Below are 25,378 nucleotides of genomic sequence, written 5' to 3' on the forward strand. Positions count from 1 at the left end.
GAATTTGTATGCAACTCCGCAAAAGTTATAAAATTAAACTCGTAGCAAAGTACACATTTTATACAATAGAAACGTCGTTCCACCTCAAGAAGTTCGTTCATTTTTTGAGCATCTATTGTCTATTTTTTTTATTAAAACGAATCTATGTCAGCGGTTTCAACAACATTCCAGCTATTCTACAAGAAACATCATAGCACTGGACTGCGCGTATCCATCGACTTGAATTATGACATCTAAATGTGTTACATGATCACAGTCATAGAAACTCTACATGACAGTAAAGGAGATAGCATTATATGTCTATCTTATGACGCATCCTATCTTTTTCACTCCATTGCGACAGCTTTCCTGTCTGATACGCAATCCAGTACTATATGTACACACTAGCTCGCGCAGCACAAAATATCTGCAGTACCTCTGCAACATTTCTTAAACATCTCCAAAGGCATTAAATTCCTTCAAATATTGTCAGTAAGTATTGTTAATAAAGGCTCTATCCGGAAAAATAAAAGAATGCTATTAAAATCAACGTTCCCCGATCTACGAAATGCAAAACTAAGCCGTCTTGATTTCTCATTACATTTCATACCATTAACATAGGTTTCGTGAAAATGTAGAAAATGTTCATTAATGAAGTAAATAGTGAAAAGTGTTCGCACGTACAATCGATATTTCTGTGCTGGAAGGGTAAGCTACTCTTCTACTCTAGGCTACTTCCACGAGCTATGACCCAATAGTGAAGTATACCATATCACAAGTGAGAATATAAAGTTTACTCTGGTGCGAAGACTCGATACGTAATCAGGCAAATCGTTTACTGTAGCAAGCAACTATCACCGCGAAGTGGTCCATTTGCTATAGGAAAATGGCAGTGCCGACTGTCGAGTCCTTCGAAGGATTTTTGTCTAAAGGATCTCCGGCCGGACTTTCACGGTAAATTTATTTACAATAATGGATCATCGCGAATCCAAGGATGTGGAATGGTACTACTCCGGGTGCCTCGACTCGAAGGAATTTCGGCAATCGCATCCTTGACCGTCTTCTTGTTACGAATCGATGTCGAATGGGAAATAAATGAAGAGGAAGAAGTTCCCCTCGTGTTTCCACGAATCTCGCGCCGAATAGGTCAAACGATCTCCGTGACTTTCAGCATTATCATTACCCAGTACACGTACCTTTCTAATAACGAGCCACTTTCCGAGTAACTTGTCATTACTCCACCCAATCCTATCGCACAGTGCAGCGATTTGACCATTTAAACAACGTATAGCAGCTTCGGTGGCATTTATATTCCCTGGGAATTCCTCGATACCGATTATCGAGAAGCTATGAAAAACGTGACAAATGTGAGCGATAGATCGAATCGTAAATGAAATTGCTCCCTGACGGAAATGACGTGCACCGACCCGCGACCCTTCGCTGATACCATATCAATTGGTCATTTTTTACCGCTGAGTGATTGAGCATTGATATCCGAGAGAACTGGGTCAGATCGAATTTTACATGAAATTCATTAAAAGTTTTATTCAACGCACAAATGAGACAGAATTGAGATATCAGATTCCCATGGAATCGGTTATGTAATTAATTAAAAAAATTATTAGATCAATAATTTGTGGATTACGATAGTTTCACTCGGTAGATTCATTGACGTACGCATTAACGATTGGCAGATTATGAATTAATTATCGTCGGGCTAGTTTATCTTAGAAATACACGTCAAGACTTTCTCACGTTCTTTTTGTCATAAAGGGACATATTATACGAAATCCTTCGAGTCGGTTCCCGGCTTATGTGCCATTTTTCATCCTTTCCTGGACGGTGGAACGTCATGCGAGGAAGGAAGATCTACGAGGAGACGCACAAATGTCAGCAGCGTAACTAAAATTTCAGAGCCCCATAAAAAATCTATCCTTCCCCTAGATCTTTACAAAATTTCTTTCGCGCCACGTTATTTCGTAATACCTTATCAGAATACGGTATCAGACGCGTTTATAGATATCAACGAAGCATGCATATTAAATAAAATTGCAAGGCGATCGATGATTATCCCTCTTTAAATATTAAAACAAAAAGAGAGAGAGAGAGAGAGAAGAACGATCCCCAGAAACAAAATCCGGACATTCGAGCGAAGGCCAGAAAAGCCGGAACCACGAATTCCGTTCTTCGCCTCGAGCACCGAGAATGCCGGATTGCAAGTGCACTCGTTGCAGCCCTCGCGTTTCCTCGGTACACATTCGACGTCGCCGAAGCTCGTGGGTACATACACGCGGTGCTCCCCTTTTTCCTCTTATTTTCTTTTCGTTATCCGGCGGCCTCCCCGAGCGAAATTTCGACGTTTCGCGTTCTCGCCGGCCCAAATACCGGGCTCGGTTACGCCGCTGAGAGAGATACCGAGATCTACGGTGAGGAGGAGAGAGAGAGAAAGAGCGAGCGGAGGGAAGGGGGCGAGAGTACCTACTGGTCGATAGAACTCTGGCTCTATTTAACGAGGGTTGACAAAGTTGCTTGCTTAGTAAGTGAATGAATAAAAACCCGTACGGCTCACTCGCTGGGAGTGTTTCGCACCTTGCGAGGCGGAGGGCGAGTGCGCCCTCAGGGAGGCCATAGAGGGCTGCCGCGAGGGGCCCCGCACGCTCGCCCTGGAGCTGCGTCGCTCCTGACCGTGCAGCAGCTTGCTGTCCTTCAGCAGCGAGACGTTCATCAGCCGCGCGTTCGGCGTGTTGAAGATCGTGCGATTCTCGCGCCAGCGCGCTCTGAAATCGCCACGTCACTCCTAGACTCTTGTCGCATTTCGACATTACCCGGATTTTTCGGAGGGAAAAGTAGAAGAGGTGCCGATCTTGATTCGGCTCGGGAAAGACGGGGCAGTTTTCGAATAAGCCCGGAGTCCCACTGAGCGCGTCCCGTGTCGCACTAAGCGCGGCGCGTCGACGCGTCGAGGGGGAAAAATGTCAGGTTTGATTGTTTGAACCGCAATGATAACGTTGCATGGAGAATTATGTGGTGTTTTCGTCTCGCTAGCGCACTCCTGTGTCCTATTTTCGTTACATTCAAGCGATGAATTTCAACCCGATGCAGTGAAAAAAAAAGTCCTACTCTGCGTCTAAACAATTAAGAACCCTGGCGGAAGTGATACCCGTGGTTAACCCATTTGTATTCGTAAGCGGAGTAATCCGTACGCGATTGTCGTGACTTATCACCGAGCACGTTATGATTCGCGAGCTATGACGTTCACTTATTTTTGCATGATTTATGAAGTTTTTGCGTATTTAGAGTTATGATAAAAATGGGTAAGGTGATGTGAAAGGCATCAAAGAGGTCTCGTTTATAAAACTTCTCTCCGAACCAGGCGGACCGAATCGTTTCAAGCATTACAAGGTGGATGTGGGGGCTGTAAGGAAGGTCCTGATACCCATGACATTTCATGTTTTATAAGAAATTAAAAAAATCTTTAAATAAATTTTTTTTTAAATTGGAATCTCATGGGTGTCAGGACCTTCCTTATAGCCTCCATATTCTCAGGGTAAGGTTCGAAACGATTCGGTACCTCGAGTATGGAGAAATGTTTCACAAACGAGACCTCTTTAACGCCACGTTCGCATCACCTTAAGCGCACCTGTGATTTTCATCCTCGACGCGTTGACGCGTCGCGCTCTGGGTGACACCCGACGCGCTCAGTCGGACTCCAGCCTAACTCCGTTCCGAAATCGCTCAGTCAAACACGGACTGAGATCGAATTCGGAAATCAACGGTCCGGTCTGAGTTTTTCATGAAAATATGAACTCCTTGGAACGAAGCAGAGAAAATGACTTCGTTTAAAAGTTGAGCTTCGTCCGATTTGGAGTAGAGAGCGGTTCTCTGTCAGGTGCGCTCCGACATGTCACGTAAATTATGGACTATCTCCGAATTCGGAAACTACTAGTTGAGACCTAATTTTCGACTGAGATCGAAAGATTTTCGGAGAAGTAATAAGAAACACTGTTGAAATAAAAATAATCTCCTGTAAATAGTGTGCTTGATTTGACTCAATGAAATAGAGCGATTTTCGGGCATGTGCGCCGTGAAATCGCTTTCTTCTATTCTGAACCGTTTCCGCATTCGAAAATCGTCGGCGGAGTCCGAATTTTCAACTAAGACCGGGCCTTTGCTAATGAAAGATAAGAAGTGAAATCCTTTGACAGGTCTTAAAGATAACCCGAATCTTCGCGATGTTTCTGCCAACGTACTTGCTGAACAGTCTCAAGACTACGCAAATGATGATGAACATGAGGGCCATGCCCACGAGGACTCCAATCATGGCCGGGTCGACGTATTGCAAGTTCGGCGTCTCTTTGGCTTCGGCTGGAAATACGGTTGAGATCGATTTTACAGACGTGCGGAACTTTTATCTTTTCTTGCCTTGGGAAAATTACCTTTACCGAAGCAATTTCGCTTGCTTACCGAGGCATTCCACCGCACCGTCCGCTTGCACGACCGGGATCTTCTCGAAGATACAGATGCAGCGACCGTCGCGGCATTCCGTTTGCGACACCTTTGCCTCGCATTGCTCGCTAAAGAAGCATGACTCGTTTACGTTAGCAGCTGAAACGTGTAATCAACGAATTAACGCGATGTACAGATCTTGGAAATCACCTGAAACAATTCTTTCGTTGAACATTTCATTACGCGACCGATAAGAATTTTTCTCTCCTCTTTTTCAAAACTATCTTCTTTTTATGTCATTCCTTGAGAAGCTTAATTCGAAGGGAGCTTCTCGATATTGTTGATTTTGAAAGGGAACGTTTCGTGGATTTCCAATCACGCGATACTTTCGAATTTGCGCAACGCGAATTCCGGGAATTAATTCTTGAGGAAAAGAGCCGACTAGTTTCTTTCCATAAAAGTAGAATCTAGTGCCATTCGCTCTCTGGTTCACCTTGCCGTTCCTCTCCAAATCCGGAAATCGGGATCGGTTCGACGATTGGATTAAGCCTGCTATATATGGACTTTACTGTCCCTCGAGCGTTTCGCGCGAGCGGCCGTTTCGGTTTGTCGGTTCGTAGTCGAATTTTTCGGAGACAGGCACTCTCGAAATAAAAATCCGCCCTCAATTTTCTAGCCTCTGAATACCAAAATAAAAAAAGCAAAGACGAAAGAAACGCAAGTAATCGAATTCCGTCAGTAGGCACCCTGAAGATAAAAATCCATCCTTAATATTCAAAACACTGAATAGTAAAAAGCCGAAATAAAAAAAAAAAACAAGGTGGAGCCTTACAATTTTTCCACGTGGAGAGAAAATGATTAAATCGCCGAGAGAATAAAGTAGTCGACTTCCATAGACAGGCATGCTCGAAATGAAAATCGGTTCACAATTTTCAAGGCACTAAATTGCAGAAAACCCGAACTAGGGAAAAGAAATGCCTTTATATTTTTTTCCAAGCGAAGGGAAAATTGTTAAATGGCCGGAAAAACGAAGTAGTCGAATTCCATGTAAAGGCACCCTCGAGATAAAAACCCATCCACAATTTTCGAGGCACTGAAAGGTAGAAAACCTGAAATAAAAGAAAAAGCGTTCTCCTATTCTTTAACGCGTAGAGAGAAAATTGTTAAATCGTGAGAACGAAGTAGTCGAATTTCATGGAAGAGCACCCTCTGGGTAAAACCCATCCACCATTTTCGATGAACTGAACGGGAGGAAAGCCGAAATGGAGAAAAAAGAATGTCTTCACATTTTTTCCAGGCGGAGAGAAAATTGCTAAATCGCCGGGAGAATGAAATTCCAAGAGGGCCAGTTGAGGTCGCCCCCGAGGTCCCCTCGACTCGAAGACGGCAAGAAGTGGGATCATCTCGGCGATCTCGGGTTAATCCCGAGCTCTTCTCCTCGGAGAAAAAAGTCCGCGGGCTTCCATAAATATTCAGGCGACTCTCGCCGAGGTGCAGGAGGGCCGACTCGCGGGCTGCATTATTAAAGCCACGCGCGGCGCGTCTTTGTCGCGGTCTTCGGGGCCTCCCTCTCAGGGCGCGGCATCCCTTTTGGTGAACGCGGGTCCAGGTACGTCGTCTCGCGTCCGCCTACACGAGGTCGTGTGCCTCTGGATTTTCCTCTTGAGTGGTCGAGCAAGCAACAAAGCTGGCATTGTCTGCCGGGGATCCGCGACGCTCAACAGTCAATTACTTCGCTGATGGTCCGATGGCCTACTAGGTCGCGAGCCGGCATTATTTCCTGGGGGTCTAGGGGAAAAGGAGTGCACCTCCTGCACCCCTATCTAGACATTATTCCCCTCGTCCTCTGGATATCGACTCCCCTGCGAGATTTGCCGCGACTCGACCAAATTAAATATCCCGATTTTGACTTCTGGGTGCCACGAGATCGGCGGATATTTTTATACGTAAAATTTTGATTAAGACCAGACGGCCTTTAGAGAGCGTAAAAATGAATCACGAGTTACAAGGGCTTATATTAAGAACATTCAATGGACCATCTAGAATTTCTTATCTTTTTCTTTTAATATCGAATTGACATTGAGATTATTAGCGGCAATGGACTCTATGACATTCCGAAAACTCCCGCCTGCCGCACATTTCCCTTTTGATCCGGCTTCAAATTCTGGTCACCTTATGAGTAATAAAAATAATAATCAAAACTTGTTTGATAATTACTAATCTTGGAAACAAAATCCAATCAAATTAATTCAATATGGAATCGTGACCCTATTCGTATCCAAGAATAAGTTTTGTTCGTTAGACATGGAGTGAGCCTATAAAATTCTGAATTAAATAATATTAAGTTAAATATCGGAAATATCGTTCTTGCACCTGCACAACCAACGGCCTAGGAAAGGCCCTGAACGGAATCCTCATTTTCGCGAATCGCGAGTTCCCGTCGATCCGCGGATAGCTCGACAGAAACGGAGCTCTCGCCTCGATTGGGGGATTATTCAGCACAGCTTCGCGATATCGACTTCCCGACACGTCCTTAGGAGGTCTTCCGGAAGTCTTTGGATGTTTCTCGGGCGATGATGGGCCGGCTCGACGGGCCTCGGTATCCGTTTTATTAAAGGAGCAAACTCCTTCGATAACTCTTTCGGGCTTTTTCCCCGGCCTCTGGTTCTCCCTGAAAATACCTTGCCGCGTCTTTTCCGCGGCGGTCGTTCCCTTTCCTCGCCTCGTCTACACTCCACGTTTCCAGGAAAGACCGAACGACCTCCACTGTACTTAATTTTTGGTTTAACGGTGAGTTAATGACTCGGCTGGCCATTCTTGTTAGAACCGTTAATCAACGACCACGGCAAGACTCGTTAATCAACGTCCACGTCGATACCGAGTCATGAAGTCACCCATCACCTGCACGAGCGCTGCTTTGTTCCTAACCTGCACTTTCAAAGAAGGTCGACGGATCTCGATTAAATTCCTATAATGACATGACTCACGTTGTCCACACTTATCCAGGTGATTGGTCGCCGATAATTCCTCTCTACAGTAACATTTCCTTTTCCTTGGCTCGCAGAAGGAGCCCTCGAAGCCGCATTCCCGGTCGTCCTTGCACTCGTCGCCGAATTTCTTCCCACCCCGGCCTGTGAACCAAATAAAATATGTGCATGCGCATCTACATACATGTACATGTTTAAGGAAACTTGTTTGTGCATTTTTATGAGGTCGAACGTGGGATACGTTCCTCGGGTTTCGTATGTATCGATGTTTGACCAAAGAACTCAAGACATCGAAACTGCTGGCATATTTACACGAATTTCCAGTTCACTCGAAAAAAATAAATAAAATATCGTGTTTCCTAGCTACGTAATAAAGAAAAACTGATTTTTCGACCTTCTCTGCGATTAATCGCAAATGCTAAACACGTTTTTGTATAATTGGGGAACCATTTCTCGGAACCTGGAGGGATTATATAAAGAACGGTGAATGTTTACGGAAATCGATATTTTTTAATGAATAATTAAGACTCTAGGGCTAGACTCTGGAAAAATTTCCGATTTGTTTAGCGACGTGGCGGGGGTTGGTAAAATCAAATCTGGGGAATAAAGAGGATGACGAGAGATTACTTACGAACCGCTCTCTTTCCCAATTCTCCTGAATTATTCATTGATCCTGTGTACTGTGTACTCGATTAACAATGTACTCGCGTGAACTGAAAAACGGGTCTCCGCATAAAAAGGCTCGCAATTACGTGACATTCAGAAAGGTAATCCATTCGTCGACAAATATTGACCCATAATTTCGTATTCGAATTTCGTCTGAGAGATTAACTATTCATATTTATACAGAATCATACATTATAATGCAAATTATGACAGAATGTATACGCACCTAATTTGTATGATCTGATCGATCGATCTCGTGAGTATTCATTAAATGTACGTGATATTTATGACATTATGACATTTTACGGAATAATTGATCTATCTATCGGTATACAATCTATTAAAGAACCACCTATTTTAATATGTCCAGAAACGTTTACTGGATGTCCAATGAAAGTTCTTCGAACAAAAGACACAACTAGTCGCAGATAATCGAGGCCTGAAGAATTGTGTTAATTGTAAAAGTTTGATCTCTCTCGGTTGGAATTCAAGTACGTTGTCGGGAGAGTAAATAGTTTCCGAGAAAACCTGTGATTTCCAAAAAACTAGGTGAATCTTCCCCCACTTTTTTGGGCGTGAAACCGAAACGCATCCCGGACAATAGCAAGAAAGCTACCCTCTCGGGCTCCTCAATCGTGCAAAACGCTGCAAAGCTCAGCCTGATTGCTGCATTGTTCGAGAATAAAGCGCGTGATACTCGCACGCGATTTCGCTCGAAGTGAAGAGCTTTTCGGAGTCGGCTACGACTGATTCGAGCTTCTCGTTCGGTTACTCCCCAAGGGTGGACGACCGATATTACAGAATAACAGAAAAGTCCCCGAATAAAAAAAAAGGACATTTTTCGCTAGAGAAAAGAAATGTCCACTTCCTTTTTAATGGCCTTACGCCTATCCTTCCAAACCATAATTCACTGTTTTCGATTAATTCCTAAGAGCTTGACTCAACATTTTATCCGTCCAAGATAAGGGCTTTCCTCGTGGGATGAAAATTCTTCTTTTCGATCGAATAAATTTATACAAGGGGGTGAATATTTTATATGCAGCTTTTTAGCCACCCATCGCGTATGCATTTATGCAGGGTACGCGTGGTACTTTCGGACATATTGTCAGGTTCCACTAAAAGAAACCTTTCAATAATTCCAGAGGAATTGTGGCCTAATTACTAGATGACAATTGACGGTAACGAAATTACAGGTTAGCCGGCGGGCCTCCCCGAAAGCCAAGTGACCACTCGGACATCGCCGCGGCAGCATTTGCCAAACGACGACCTTGCTCTCGTCAAGACAAAGCCGTTAAATTCCGAGTACGACCTACATACCACTTCACCTTCCGGGCCTGGTCCTTTGGGGAAATGACCTTTGTCTCTTCGTATTAAACGTACCGGAGTTTGCACTCTCAAATGGCGAATAAAGCCCAAACAGCGTTTTCAAGAGCACCGTTTCTTAACGTTAATGGGACTCGGATACGGAACTTATGAGAATAATCTACTTCCCGAAGGTCACGGTCGCGAATTTATTTTCTATCTCCATTTCTTCCTATTCCCTGTATTCCCTGGTACATTTCACTCTAATATCTCATCAATGAGTACGAAAAAGTTTACTAAGGCTCGGTTCCATCAGCCGCGGTTAACGAGTTAATCCTCGGTTACAGTGAGTTGTCCGTTGAATGTACGGTTAAATAATGAATGATTTAATCTATATTGATAAAACCGGCCGTAAAGTTGCGTGGACAAGATCCTACATCCGCAGCATAAAAATGATCGTTTATGCGTTCCTGAAATGGAGTGCGAAATGGGATCGAAATAAAGAGTTGACCGCATTGTAAGGTCTCGGTCTCTCTGAGCGCGTCAGGTGTCGTACAAAGCCCGACGAGCCAATGCGTCAAAGATGGAAAATCAATCAGAAACGTGCTTATCCCCTTACGTCACTTTGCCGCAGTTCTGATTGAGTTTTCATGCTCGGCGCGTTGATGTGCCGCGCTCTGTATGACACCCGACACTCTTGGTAAGACTCCGGCTTAACGCGGGAATGCAATGTCGCGTTGAAAGTAATTTGCCCCTAATAACAACTATTGTAAATAAGTCTCTACATTTTTCCGCAATATTTCTTTCGGTAATTTTTCAAGAATTTAATTGACTATAAGGAATGTCCCATTTTGAGAGTTCTTGCATACGCCTCCGCGAAATTACGCACGATCTACATGCTGGGCGCGATTCGACGCAACCACGTTAAAGCGGGTCGCGCAATTGCACGTGGACGAGTTAACTATTTCTCCCCATTGTAGTGCCGATATTATCGCGGAAGGAACTTAATCGATTTTCAAAAGTCTCATTTAGAACTTCCAACGCGCATCGCGGTCTTCCACGTGACCGCGTCGGATATCGCCGATATGGGGTTTTCATTCGGACGTAAAAAGCGATCCTTTACGACAAATCGCAAAATCCGCTCGACCGTTTCCCTTGATCATCCAAACATGCAAGTTGAAGCTCTTGCATGTTCGCGATCGGGGCGTTTCGGAAATATCTGGTTTATTTTCGAGCGAAAAAAGCACCGTCTGGCGGTGTCAGCAATAACGAGTACTTTACGTGCGCCTAACGACCCGTGGATTTTATGGTACGCTTTTACGTCCTAGTTGTACAGAGTGCCTTCTCGAAAGACTTCTGACGCTTCATTCTTCTCTCGGGTGAAAGTTGAAAAATCTCTTTACGGGATTTTAACTCTTCTTACAACGTTGCAGTAGAATAAGAACTCGTCATAGCAGACGCGTCGTGAAGTTTCCGTTCCCGTTCCGCTATCAATTGGTCACCTCGAAACTCGTCAATAAAAAAAAGTAATATCAGTCGTAAACTTCTTCAGTTCCTAGGTCAGAGTTTCGCTTTGAAAATTCGTCAATTTTTAGAGTGCATACCTCATTCTTGGATAATATGGAATTCGCGACGGAATCGCCAATCTTTCGGTATCTGGTGGGATATACGCTAGGCAAATCCCCGTCTCCCTCGTTTTTTTTTCCTATCCTTTGAAATCTATAAGTTAATGTTAATGTCCACCGTAGAGCGGTAATAGGGATGACAATTCAAGTGGTCAGTTCATGGAAAGGTTTGAGGGATTTTGATAGATTTCTTCTCCCGCCTGAGCACGAGATTGCTAAATAACTGGTTGCTACTTTGTTCACCGGTCACAAGTAAACAGGTGTCTTCATGCCCAAACATCGTTGACCCGTCACGAGTCAACTGTTAATTAGCTATTAAAAAGTCCAATTTAAATTTCTCAAAGCGGAGCTCCGCTTTATCCCTTTGATCGCTGAGTCCTTTCCACGTATGGGCGAAATTCATCACCACGTACAGGCCACCCTGGACCAAACGCGTTGGATGTATATGTACGTCCGTAGAAATCAAAGGGTTAACGTGTCGCATTTTGCTGAATCGCCCCAATGTTACATCGTAACGAGCAATAGAATGAAATACGCACGAGTTAACAATATTTCCCCGTTATACCGCAGATATTAACATTAATATCGAAGGTCGTTAATTGACAATGAAAAAAATCCATTTCAAGCGTTTAAAGCTTTGTCCCGTTTGTAAAGAGTGCTAAAGCAAAAAACATAATCGCGCAAGTTGCGTCCAAATTAACAATTTATCCCTGCTGCAGCGTAAGTATTAATGATAATACATTGTTAACCGGTCACGAGTTAACTGGTTCCACAACAACTAGCGTTCTAAAATTGCCGGTTAACAAGATGTTAATATCGAAGGATGTTAATTGACATTGAATAAAATCCATTGCAAGCGTTTAAAGCATCGTCCCATTTTAACGCGGTCGCGCTGCGTGACGTCGCATCGCGAGAGTGCTAAAGCAAGTAGCATAATCGCGTATGTTGCATCAGAATTAACAATTTGTCCCCGCTGCAGCGCAGGTATTAATATTAATATCGAAAGGCGTTAATTGACAATGAATAAAATCCATTTCTTGCGTTTAAAGCGTCGTCCCATTTTAACGCGGTCGCGCCGGGCGGCGTCGCATCGCGAGAGCGCTAAAGCAAGGAGCGTAATCGCGTATGATGCATCAGAGTTAACAAGTTGTCCCCGCTGCAGCGCAGACATTAATATTAATATCGAAGGGCGTTAATTGACAATGAAAAAAAAAGTCAATTGCAAGCGTTTAAAGCGTCGTCTCATTTTAACGCGGTCGCGCCGGGTCGCGGCGAATCGCGAGCGTGCTAAAGCGGGGAGCGTAATCGCGTATGTTGCGTCCGAGTTAACAATCTGTCCCCGTTGCAGCGCGGGAATTAACACGGCGACATATAGCGTGGATGGGGGAGTAAAGCGGCGCTGTGCGGGTCAATCCACGCGTTAAAAGTGGGTCATCCTCGAGCGCGTGCGTGGCGTGCTGCCAACGGTCTCACGGGGTTCGCGCCTCGGCGCTCCGTTCAATTTTCGGCAAACCCGGCTTTTCCACGTCCTGAAATTTCCACGTGCATCGACGCCCGGAAAACCGCAGAGGTGGAAAACCGGGAGCCGAGAAAGAGGTCGGAGCCCGGTGTCGCAAGGGGGCCCGAGACGGAGAGGTCATATCGATTACGCGGTAACTTTCCGCTCGGTGGAGGGTGCTCGCCGAGTTCCTTCGCACTTCCGGCCGCGCATTCGGCCCCCGAGGTCCCGGCAGGTGTGTCAGGTACCGAGAACCAAGGGGTAATTGCGTTAGCCCCGCGGATTTCTCAAGGATGCGCACTTGGCGCCACTTCTCGGGTCCGGGCGAGGCTTTTCGACTTGCGCGCTTCGCCGGACGACCACGAAACGCGGGACCACGTGGGCGCTCCGAACCTAACCTCTCGCGCCTGACGTCACAGGATCGTAACTCTCGCGTTGGAACTTAAATATCTAAAATAGCAAAGCGATGCATCGTAAGCTCGCACGGCTGTGTCAAATACCTGCGACATAAACGCCACGCGTAAATAAGCTTTGGCAATTCTCGTTTTTGATTTTTCTCGGCATCCTGAAACGTTCCTTCCCCGTTCCAGAAAAAAAAATTAAGGGGGCTAGTTGGTTGTGAAATTCCGGAACCACTTTTAAGGCCACCGCGACTTTTTGTTTCAGACTTACGGTTCACCTGAAATCGTGGACACCGTTAAAATAAAGATCATAAATTCCCACCCTCCCCAAGTCCGTCATTTTGAAACATTTCGAAACTCTTTTATCTTCAATTTTCTGTGACACCTGAACCTTTTTTAACTCGCTTCGATTAAAACGCATTTCTCAACCTGCTATCCCCCTTAAGTAACGAGTGTAATAAAAGATTTCAGGTAAACTGAGTCTCCACATTTTCTCTTCGAAAACTACCAATATTTTAAGAGCTTCTTTTCTCTTCGGGGATTCGAAAATTTCTTCGAGCAGTCCCCAAGTTTATTTACACGATTTCAGGGCCCTGGGCGAGAAGTTGGCAGTCGCAGGAGAGTTTCTAGCATTCGGGGGCAGCTCGATCGAGCGGAATCGCAAATCCGCAGGTTATCGATTCGCGATAGGGAGATAACCGTCCGTTTTGAGGCCCGACCGCGCCCCTGATGTTTCGCCGTGTTCAGCCCCGACCGAGCGGAAGACTCTTCCGTGTCATTTGGCGCCAACGTCGAACGTCGATCGTTCTCTCGCGTCATTATTTTATCCACGTGGAGACGACAAACATGAGGCTTGGTCACGCGTTCGCTCAACGCAGAACATTTTAATAGAAAAATGGAGAAGGGCGAAAAAACGACGTTTCCCTTCTTGATACGAGCATAAACCGCGAATTCGTGCGACTCTCGTATTTTTGTTTCTCGACGGTTTTCGTGACTCGGTCGATCTACGTCATTGTTAAGTAAAACATGTTTCGAAAATCAAATGTGTTAAATACATAAGTTGCCATTGAAATCGCAACACCTAAAATGATAAGGAATACAACACTCCAAATGATGTACAACTGTTTTATTACGTAAGAGTAAGAAATGGTCGAAATTTCAAATAATTCTAAAAAGTGTAAAATGTTAATCCTGTCGCAATCTCAATTGCAACAATTAAATGTACGTAAATGTCATTAATTTCTTACTTTTAATTCGTCGTGTTGCGAGTTTATTGGCCACCAGTGTAAGTAGACTTCAGACTTCAAAAAATTACCGATTAATCGGTTTGTACCCGAATAATTGAACTGTCGACCATACTTGAGTCGACGAGGGCAACGAAATTCTAAAAATTCGTTTATCGATTACAAGTAGTTAAATATTAATTAACTAATGAATTCTATACATTGCTTCGGAATGGCGGATAGAAACTTATTAAATTACCTTCTATAAGCTAATTAATAGGGCCCGAAATGCAATTTCTTAGTTCTTAATGATCCATTTATTAGAACTAAACTCCAGCCTGTAAAATATCACTTCCATAATGAACCGAGTCCTGTATATCCTGTTGGAAAATTCCGGGGTTCGTTCCAAAACTCGAGACTGCCGAAGCTTAAAAAGAGTTCCGAACTTTCCTGGAATTTTCGTAAGATCTTGCGAATTCGTGCGCAGTCGGGTGAAAGTTGGGAAGAATTTCCATGTACCTTCGGGCATGGCATTCAGGGCAATTTTTCATATTTTTCATAGGTCCACAGAAAATCTGCTCGCATTTGAATGGAAATGTTAAAGATCCCGGGGAATAATTTTTTTCCTTGGCTTTAGACTTTAACCATTAACCGCAAATTTTCATTGGGCAATTTTTCACATTTTTCATAGGTCCACAGAAAATCTGTTCGCATTTGAATGGAAATGTTAAAGATCCCGGGGAATAATTTTTTTTCCTTGGCTTTAGACTTTAACCATTAACCGCAAATTTTCATTGGGCCAATCGACGAAGTCGGGCTTGCACGTAAAGCTCGCTGACCGTTCTAATTCACGGCTTCGCCTCGCTGGGTCACTTTCTCGCCAACATGGTGGCAGCAATGAATTATTCACGCGTGCATTAATCGGTGCTTCCACCGGAATTGATTTGCACCGCAAAGAAGCATGACGCAGGATTCTGCAATTAAGGGAGTCGAAGTTTCGCGAGCTGCGACTTCGGGCTGGGCGTTCTCGAGCGAATAGCGCGAGTAGTTCGTCGCCGAGAAAGGAAGGATTCGCCCCTCGAAAGAGCGATTCGACTAATTGAAAGCTCGGCTGCCTTTGCGGGAAAATCCGAGCCTTTGGCTGGAATTTATTCGGCTAGATATAAACTGCGGAACTCGCGGAATCGATTTCGGAGGAATGCCGAGAAAAGTGTAAAAATCGTGAGAAGTGAAAATCTGACAAAGTAGAATATATCTAAGCTTCGGACTTCTGCAAAGCTTTACGGAGTTTGGCAGGGCGTCGATATGATATCCACAATTTAACTGCGTTATACGTGAGAATAGATTTACCCAGATCCCTCGAAAGTAGGGAAAAAAAAAGAAAAAAAATCTGACTTCTACCGATTTGCACTTTGTGTTTTTAAGGTCAAAATTCTCGGTAGTGAAATTGGACATTGACATGGGATTGCAGGTGCAATTTTATTTCCCGAGCCGATAATTCGTCCGGGATTTGGAATTGTAAGGGTATACGTGTAGCTTTACCTCCGCACCTGTATACGCCTCTGTACCTGTATATACCGGAGTGCATGTAAAGTGCATACACGGTGCAACTGGTACGAGAGACCCCGGGCTCTAGCCTCGGCTGCAGTCTCGTGGAAATGGCCCGAGGGTGCCTGGCACAGCAAACCTTGGTACATGGCTGTACATTTGTGCATTTACCAACTTTCCCACTTGTGCATTTCTGCATTTCTGCGTCGAGCCGCGTCATGGTATAAAAAGAAAAAAGAGGGAAAAATTTAATCATTCATTTCTGTCATTACTATATCTTTCCATTCGACATTGCCAAGAACATATTCCTCGATAAAATGAATTTAGTGCCGGGTGTATAATCCCAAGTGTATGCCAAGAATAAATAAATCATACTTTGATTAACATTCAACTCTGGCGGTCTACATCATCGAATAAAACTAATCTCGATATATATTGCGACATCTCATGTCCCTCTGAACTTGAGTGCTTATACTCGGGATTAAAGTAATTCCGAGTAAGGCGTATCCTCGATACGTACCTATCTGAATTGTAAAACGGTCCCTTAGTGATATATTAATTTCGGGAGAATAAATTTATGCTCAAAGTGGCACATTTATTCCGAATAACCGTCACGAATACGTGATAGAACCCCACCTTCCATTTCGGCCGAATGAAAGAAAAACACGAAATAGGGATAATTAAAGGCTTATTTGCATGGGAAAGTCGTCAACCGACTTCCTTTGAAGAAATAACTAGCCAGCCTAGAACTAACCGGCGTATACCTAAAGGCAGCGCGGCTCGAGACTTATTCCTCGAATTTTCGCCAAGTTTGCTTTATATTTATTATTCGCGTCACTTATTTCGTTATCTCCTGAATGCCCGCGAATATAAAATTTATTCATGAGTAACTCACGAGTAGGTGAGCATTTCTCCCTCCGTTAATTATTCCACGCACTTGGAAAAGGAAAACTTAACGTGACTGTTATGCTCGTATCTTTAACGTTACGTCTTATTAATTCTTTCCGACCGGTCCGAGCTTTTCCGAGTTGCGAACGCTCGAGTAATCGTGCAAGTGGAGTAACAAAATGTTCACAGAAAGCCCGAGGTGTAGTACCTTGTACATCTGCAGTGCAGGCCGCAGTAATGTTATGTTTGCTCCCCCGTTCGTTCACCCCTTTCTATATGAAGCTCTTTGTGCTTGTTACACGAGCTTCCTGAAAACCGAGCGCAAACATTTCTTACGATGCAATTATGAATACTTGTCGGCACGGTTCGTAGCGGTGCAAGCAAGAAGTAACGCAACGCTCGTATGCACCTCTACGAAGCGGAGACATATGCCTGCTAGTAACTTTTTAATTAAATACACCGAATAATAATCCCGAGGTTGTTTCGCGACCAGAAAGGTAACGTGTTGCGTATCAAAGATTTAGGATTATTTTCGCGAACTAGCCTCGGGCAATGTTCCAATTACTTCGACCCAATGAAAGAGTATCGCTGCACGTTTCATTTCGCAAAAATGACGCGACGTGTGATTAAATGCCACGCCTATTTTGTATTAAGGCCAGAAGCAAGCTATCAGTACATGAAACATGCCTCTTTACTGATAAAAGAAATGAGAGAATGGAAAACAATTATGCAGACATTTGTTAGTTTCGTAGAGTATTTCTCGTTATGCAAATGAAGTATGGGATAACGAGGATCGTACGGATTATTAAAAAATATATGCAAAGTGGTACACGCAATTTGTCCGAACCCTAGACCTCATGTGTCATTTTTTTTCTACCCTCCAACCCGTGATTAAACTTGAGATTAGACTCGTGGGTAGACAGCCACCCCCTTGTTTCTGATTGACAACATGTTTCCTATCAGCAGTAACGGGGAATGCTAGGAGGTTGAATCTCTTTGTTTTTTACTCAGGGCCGAATTAAATTTCATTCAAATTTAATTTTTATTTTTTATTTTTCACACCTATGTCTTTTGAACGCTGTAAAGTCGATTCCAATCGATATTTTTGCTTCAAAAAATTCCGAGTGACTGTATAAATGTTAATAAATATATTGTACAATTTTCAAGAAGGGGTATTTTCATGGTCCGTTAGAAAGAATTCGCAAAGAAAGCGAAAAACTACAGGCGTCACACGGTACGACTGCTTTAATGACAAATTCAGAGACTAATGTTAATGCGATCTTCAAGACGAAACGGGTTGCAAAAATTGTTAATAGTTTTTACTCCTCTGTGACCCTCGATATTTCAAAACAGTCTTCGCGAAGGAAAGTTCACGAGTTCGATAGGAAAATATGAATGTGCGGAAAAGTGGACTCGACCGTGCAATACCGAGTGACCCCGGTCGATAATTCACCGAGAAACGCGAGACGTTCTCCACTCGTCGTAATCAAAATATGATTAATTAATTAGTCCCAACGGCTTAATGCAACGGAGCAATCATCGATAATCGCTTGACCGTTTTACGTGTCATGACGACGGTATTCGGATCACCAGGGATTAATTTCACCGAGCAGAATGGAGGAAATGGTACCGAATGGATCAACCGATTTCAAATACGTATGCATAGGAAAGCTCGTAATCGTCCGGGCTATCAACGGACGATTACGTTGGAGAGAGTGCAATGTCACGGTCGTAATCCGGGGGAAAATAAATCTCCAGGGTTTTATTACTGTAATTATCTCCCTGCAAACGGTCTGCTCCAGATTGTCGCCTCTTGGCTTCGTTAAAGTCTTCTAAGGGTACACGTACCCTTTAATTTCCTTTACACGGAGAAAACATAGTATCTTCAGGAAACGAGATAATCCCAACCGAATGTCTTATCCTATATCGCCTAACAGTTTTCCAGCCCTCTTTACGAGGGGCGGCAGGCCGAGGGCTCGTCGAGCCGATAAGAGCTTTCGAAAATTACATAAACCCCAGTTAGGTCGAAAGGGGAAATATGTTTAGGAAAGGGACGAGTTGCGTATCACAAAATGGCTACAAATCTGACTCTACGAGACTCAAGCTAATGTATAGTCTTTAAAATATTTATATACGGTCTGTACTGTATTAAATACTTAATTTTCTCCCTTTCATTCTTTCTCTCTCTGTATACTGACTAATTTCGATCTCTGCTTAGATAACAGTTAACGTGCACTGTACGTTTTGTAATCTATTTATATTGAGTTTCAATACTGCAAAAGTAATGCAGAATATCTACAATATCCTAAAAGCCATTGTCACTCGACATGGTAGCCATCAGCGTCACAGAAAGGACCTAATCAATATTCAGCAATTTACCAATTTCCTTGTTTTCCTCTAAAACGCCCATATTGTTCTTTCTCTTTTGTCCATAAAAAAATACGCGGGGTGGTTTGTGGGAAACAGGATATTCCACCCTCAATATGTTATCCAGTAACCGTTAACGGGTATTAAGCCGCGGCGATAAGAGCTCTCCAATTTCCATTTTGTCCATAAAATTCGTAAATAACTTTCATCCCCTATCCCCGAAAAATATGCACTGGCTTTCAGGAAATATGATCATCCCTCCTCGATATGTTATTTTTCAACCCCTAATAGTCTTCAATTCTCTCTACAAAGGGTATAAAAAAAGTGGATATCACGTCGAAAAGGACTTACAAGAATTGTATAAACTTCTAGATAGAATCAGAAGGAAAATATTATCGGGAAAGGGATAAGTTGCGTTTCACGGAATACCCACAAGCCTAATCTAATCTCCATTCAGCAACCTACCAATTTCCCTTTTCGTCCATAAAACTCTCTAATATCTTGTTAATTTTCTTTCCGCGAAAAATACGCAGTGTGGCTTTCAGGAAGCGAGATAATCCAGGAGCTGAGCGTTATCCTGTACCCCTAACAGTTTTCGAGCCCTCTTTACGAGGGGTAGCAAGTCGAGTGCTCGTCGAGCCGATAAGGACTCTTGAAAATCGCATAAACCCCGGGTGGGCCGAAAGGGAAAACCTTTTCGGAAAAAGCGACAAATGTGGTCGCTAAAATGCGCACTGTGGGAGCTTTCCATTTACCTCAAGCCGCATAAAGTCCGTGTCTGCGACTACCGCGTGACATCTCGTATCGATTAATTGGACAAGGAGACACTGTATGTATGCAGACACGAGCCTATCTCTTTCATGCACGAGTCTTTCATGCGCAAGTGCAGCTAATAACCCGGGGCGCACTCTCGGCATTCATCATCCTTTACTGTTATTATTTATCATTTCGCCCATTGCTGTCCACGGAGTTGCGAAAAATCACGCAACGGGGGGTGACAGTTTTTTAAAAAGAGAAACATAGAACGACCCAGACAAGTTTTCACGAGGGGGAGGGTGGATGAAACGGAGATTAGGAAAGTCCTTGGTAATACACCAGGGGCTGGAAGTAAATTAATTGAGATCTTCCCTGTAGATTAAGCCATTTCATGCCATGGATTACTTAGTGGCTGTCTGGAGATTCCTTTACTACGTTTAATCAAAGTTTTCGATCTTCGGGGAATTGTTCTATCAAAGTTTCATTGGACTACATTTTATTCCCTTTTAGTCATCCATTATGGAAGATCGAAGGCTTGAAGAAATTAGATATCTCGATGATTTAAACGAAAGTGTCTCTCGAGCGTTATGGACATTATATTACTTTCTGGGTCAGAATTAGAATTTTTCATTAGAACTGGAGGTAAATGCTGAAAGCACACCTTTTACGGATTGAATTTCCCTATTTCATCGGATCGCGACGTTGGAAGAATCGAGGAAAAATACCGCTACGGCCTGCCGAGGAATTGGAAAGTTCAATATCAGACGAGGCGATAAAAACATTCTTGCTGCAGATGGAACCCCGCTCTTAAAAATTGTTCGCATTATATCTCAGGGAAATAACAAGGAGAACGTTACCTCGGCCTCAAGAAAGGTAGAAAAACCAGGTGTTGACCGAATGGGGAGTGACGTAACTGATATTTCTAGAAAAAGTGAAAAATTTCCGTAAAGACCAAACAAGGTAATAAATATCGTTCCTGCATAGTAGATGGAATCCCTGTCTTCAAAATTGTACACCCATAACAGAGATGTGAAAAAGAAAATTCAATGCGTTTATAGAAAGTAGAAAATCCAGGCATCGATCAAACGAAGCGGTAACTAATACTCGAAAAAAAGTGGAAAAGTCCTGTCTTAGCCAGACGTAGTGTCATCAAAAAAATCTTCTTGCAGCAGAGTCTGCGTAATCTTGGTATTAAAAATTCGTTACGTCTATTACAACTCCGAAAAATACAAAGGAAAATACCGCCGGTGACAGTGTTGTTGAATGTTGACTACATGGAGTGACGTCTATAATATTCGCATAAAAAGAAGAAAAATTCCAGTTTGCCCGAATACAGCGATAGAAACGTGCGTATCGCAGGTCGAACCCCGTGCTACGCAGTTCTTCCATTTGCCGTGCCATTAAGGCATTTTACCGTGGTACCACCCCTGCAGAGTTTAACCAGACTGAATTATCGGCACTAACTCGTCGCGGCCACGGCAAAAAGAAAATGGACCGTCCTGTCCAATAACGGAAACCGAATAACGCGTTCGTGACAGCAAAAGCTCGTCCCTCGAATCCAATTAAACAATCCGAATAAATCCACATCGTCACTTTAAAATACAGAGGAATTGAGAGGTTCCCACGAAAAATCGAAACTCTAAATTCCCCGACTTCGAGGTACAAAAAATTCCATACCAAATATTGTATGTAAATATTCGAAAGCGTGAAAAGTAGCAATTCTTAGTTACTTTGCTTTTCAAAGAACGTACAAGGAATGCATCATAAAAAAAAGGGTACCGATCAATGGTTGTATTAAAATGTTTTCAAACAGGGGAAATATACTTCGAGGAAACTTGAGATTAGTGAAACGTTTTTTTTCAGTGAAATAAAATGGATTCGCTGATGGAATATTCGATCCGGATGAAGAGGGACACGTGAGGTGTAATTAAGAGAAAAGTTAAACCCGTCACCGTCGATGGGAAAATTTGTCATACTAAAAGAGATCAACTCGAGAGTCGATTTTCCCGGCATACTCGCTCAAGCTCGAACAAAGCATATCCGATATCGGAAAAGCAAAGTTGAGCTGGATGGCAGCTATTTCCGTAAAATGGACTTGTCAACCCCTTAATTCGTATTGATAAAGTTCAACGCACCCTCTCGAATCCCTTCAGCCGACTCTTGGTGTTATTGAAATACCCTTTCATATTATATGACGTTCAAGAACATCGCACTACTTCAGTAAGCATCTTATGAGATTTTCTCGAGGAAAAATAGCCAGATGCAAAATCGAGATGCAAAGATCCTAGAGGGAGGAAGTGGAGGATTTATTAGGAAAGAAAAATCGTGCGAATCTTCCGACATATTACCTCTAACCTGGTTTGCATCACCTTAAAGAGCCTCTAGAGACATATATGCATCTCCCGACTCGTAACCCGACGCTATCAACCCCGTATCATATAGAAAATGGTCGATGCAGCACCTAAAACGTCTTATCGGAAAAACAACCACCCTTCCGAGTATCTATTTTCAATTTAAACTCAATTTAACCGACTTGGTTTAATAACGAAACATCCCCTATCATTTTCAGCCCTTATATACGTTTTCTTGAGGAGATGGTATTAAAATATCCATATACATAAAAAAATGTAGAATCACGGAATGGTTTTGAGGAATGACGCATTTTGGTTAGAATGTTCCCTTTTTGGGAAAGTAACATCGCCACAACAAATGGAACTACTTTAGCTTCGAGATCGGAAAAAGTAGTCAATCACCGTTAAAAAATCAAGTCGAGCTTCTCCTTCGAGCATCGTAAGCCGTACATTTTTTTATATCTATCATTTTTGTTTTTCAATATATATGGTCCTATTATTCAAATTGACCTTACGTGTGTATCTTACCTTTGTAAGATCCTTCAAAATTATACCCAAATGAAATAAGTTCGGATCGGGCAAAATTTCCAAAAGGTAAGCGACGGATTATCAGGAGAAGGAAGACCCTGGGAATTTCCCCCCGCATTATCAACCCTTTCAGAATTTCATATCACCTAAGGGAGCTTTCTAGGGTCTATCGATCTCTCGTCGCTCGCTACCTGATGCTGTCCATCTCGATATCTTTGAAAATGGTCGATGAAGCTTCCTAGAGATTGGCTTGGCAAGCCGCCACTCTCCTGGTCGACTTGAATCAACATAACTCGATACAACCACCGATTCTCACGACCCGAGGCTTTTCCACCTTCGACGCACACTTATGGGCTCAAGGGCTCCCGTCGAAACTGCGATATTTCGACAACAGCCACTGATATCATCGACAGCGATATTCGGAGGGAAGATATCTCGAAGCCCATCTTCAAGAGATAGATCACGAGCCGTATAAAAAAAAGAATTCGACCCTTTTCGTTGATCCCTTCAGGTTTTCTCGAGCACCTCTACTTCTCCGAGTACCTCGCGATGTGCAATCAAATCGCACTACATTTACAAGGTTAACAACAAAAAATAAAACAAAACCTAGGTACGGTGCTGCATAAGCTTTCAAATATAGCTTATGAATAGATGAAGCGCTTTCAAGTTTTTTTTCTATATTTCTTAATGAGATATCAAGTGCAATGCGCGAAAATATATATTATTGGGGGAATGAACGAGCATCGGAGTGCCGAACGTTTATAGGATTTTGAGGGATGATAAGGCGGGCATGAATGGATTTTTTTGGGGGGGTATAAAATATGTTTGCCCGGCTCATTGAATGCCCCTGACGAGGGGTGTAGTTTCCTTCGTAGAAATAGAAAGGGCGCCCCGAATATCGTCCGTGTCTCCGCAACGAGTCCTGAGCGATACTTCATGAACGAGAATACTCTCATTACTTTTAATTAAAGAGGTCCTCAATTACCGTGGGACAAAGCTCCGCGGGAAGCACGGCGGAAGCGATAATTTCGAGATCGGACGAAGTGGGAGGGCCCGGGACCCTAACGAGGAGATCCCGCAATTTCCACCCCACCGAAAAAACGCCGCATTACCCCCCGGTGATTCGATTGTCGGAATAAATAACATTACTTCTTCAATAACCATTTTCGGTGAAATCTAAAAGGGAACGTACATCGAACGGGACCCACGCAAGCCGGGGGGAAAGATAGAAGAAGCGCTGCATGGAGAACGCAGCACTCACTAAATGGAGACCGAAACCTTAACGATGAGATCCTGGAATTTCCACCCCATCGAAAAAACCCCGCATCATCCACGACTGCTGGCACTCGTTTACCGGAATAATCAACATTAATTTTTCGATAACCATTTTTATTCAATCCAAGAGGAAATCCGCATCCAACGAGACCCACGTAGACCGTGGGCACCGTTAAAAGAGGCACTGCACCAATACCGCAGCACCTAGTAGATAGAGTTCGGTACCTTAACGAGGAGATCCCGCAATTACCACCCCGTCCGAAAAGCGCCGCATCGCGCCCAATTATTAGCATTCCCTCATCGGAATAGCCAATATTAATTTCTCAATAATTGTTCCCGGTAAAATTGAAGATCGAATCGGTACCGAACAAGAGCCATGCGGATAAAAGAGGCACTGCCCCAAGAACGTGCCAAATAAAAAGGGCCCGAAACCCCAACGAGGGGACCAATATTCACCCCACTGAAAAAATATTCGTATTACCCCTCGTCGCCGGCATTCACTTACCGGAATAACCAACATGTATTTCTGAATCACCATTTCCGGTAAAGTCGCAAAGGGTATCCGCATCGAACGAAACCCACGCGAGTCGGGTGCAACGTCAAACCCTGCACCGAGAACGCTGCGCCCAGTAAATAGAGCCAGAGGTACCTTGAAGATCGGACGAGTCGGGCGGATCGGGCACCCCGACGACAGGGTCGCCGAGCATCCACCAGGAGCCGAGGAGGGCGCAGACGACCCGGAGGGTGCTCCACCGCGTCGCCGAGGACGAACCGTGCAGCGACGTCGCCGACGTCGGGGACATCGTCGAGCGCTGTGCACCTACTCCCTCGGCGTCTCTCTCCCTCTCGCTCGGTCCTCCTCGCGTTCGCTCTGCCTCTCGCCCTCCTGGCAGTCGCTCTCGCTAGCTCACTCGCTCGCTCGCTCGCTTGCCAACTCGGTCACCTTCGCGGATATCACATCGCGCGCAAATTCTAGGCGAATCGCTACGCCCGCGATCGATCGCGCCGCATCACTCGCTCGGGGCGGCTGGCCAGCTCTCGCACCCGTTCAGGCACCGCGACGGCGACGTCGGCGTCGACCTGCAACCGGGCCAACCTCACCGTGACGCGACTCGGCGCCCTTAAGCCCTGCCGCGGACCTATGCGCATCGCGACGCGCGGCGTCGCGACGCCATCGCGCCGGCGCGCCCACTCCCACCCCGCTCTGAGTCATACGCGACGCCGCGAGACGCGTCCGCTTTTACTCTCCCTGCATTCGCCGCTTCGCTCGCGAATCGACGCTTTCTTGACGAAAATCAAGACAATTTCCCTCGACGAGGTCAACGAAAGACGGGGCCAGGAAAAGCGATGGGACTAAGAAACTGGGAGCTTTCAGAGATGCGAGAAACGCGCCCTGCGCGGTTCTTGAGCTTGCGCGAGGCTCTATACCGTTCTATGAGTTCTATACGCCATGGGGAAGATAATCAGGGGAGGGGGAGGAGGAATATCCTGAATGCTAGAGAAGATTAAATAAAGGTTCCATTAACTTGAGCAATCAA

The 25,378-nt window shown here is 44.2% G+C and overlaps 1 protein-coding gene across 3 annotated transcripts in view; it reads right to left on the reverse strand.

Annotated features, from left to right (window-relative positions):
• Positions 1-24,968, reverse strand: part of LOC105703099 — a 33,076-nt gene extending 8,108 nt beyond the window's left edge. For 2 of the 3 annotated variants that reach the window (XM_012431210.1, XM_012431209.1), the window contains exons 1-5: positions 24,490-24,968; positions 7,413-7,556; positions 4,444-4,584; positions 4,230-4,344; positions 2,569-2,756 (exon numbers count right to left, since the gene is read on the reverse strand). In XM_012431210.1, the coding sequence (XP_012286633.1) occupies positions 2,569-2,756; positions 4,230-4,344; positions 4,444-4,584; positions 7,413-7,556; positions 24,490-24,643 (742 nt within the window). In that variant the 5' untranslated portion in view covers positions 24,644-24,968. Of the gene's footprint in view, positions 1-2,541; positions 2,757-4,229; positions 4,345-4,443; positions 4,585-7,412; positions 7,557-24,489 lie in introns of all 3 variants that reach the window. The other variant, XM_012431208.1, reaches the window with a different exon arrangement.
• Positions 24,969-25,378: the final 410 nt, after the last annotated feature.

Source organism: Orussus abietinus, unplaced genomic scaffold, assembly GCF_000612105.2.
Source record: "Orussus abietinus isolate OABI.00-Male unplaced genomic scaffold, Oabi_2.0 scaffold158, whole genome shotgun sequence".
NCBI classification, from domain to species: domain Eukaryota; kingdom Metazoa; phylum Arthropoda; class Insecta; order Hymenoptera; family Orussidae; genus Orussus; species Orussus abietinus.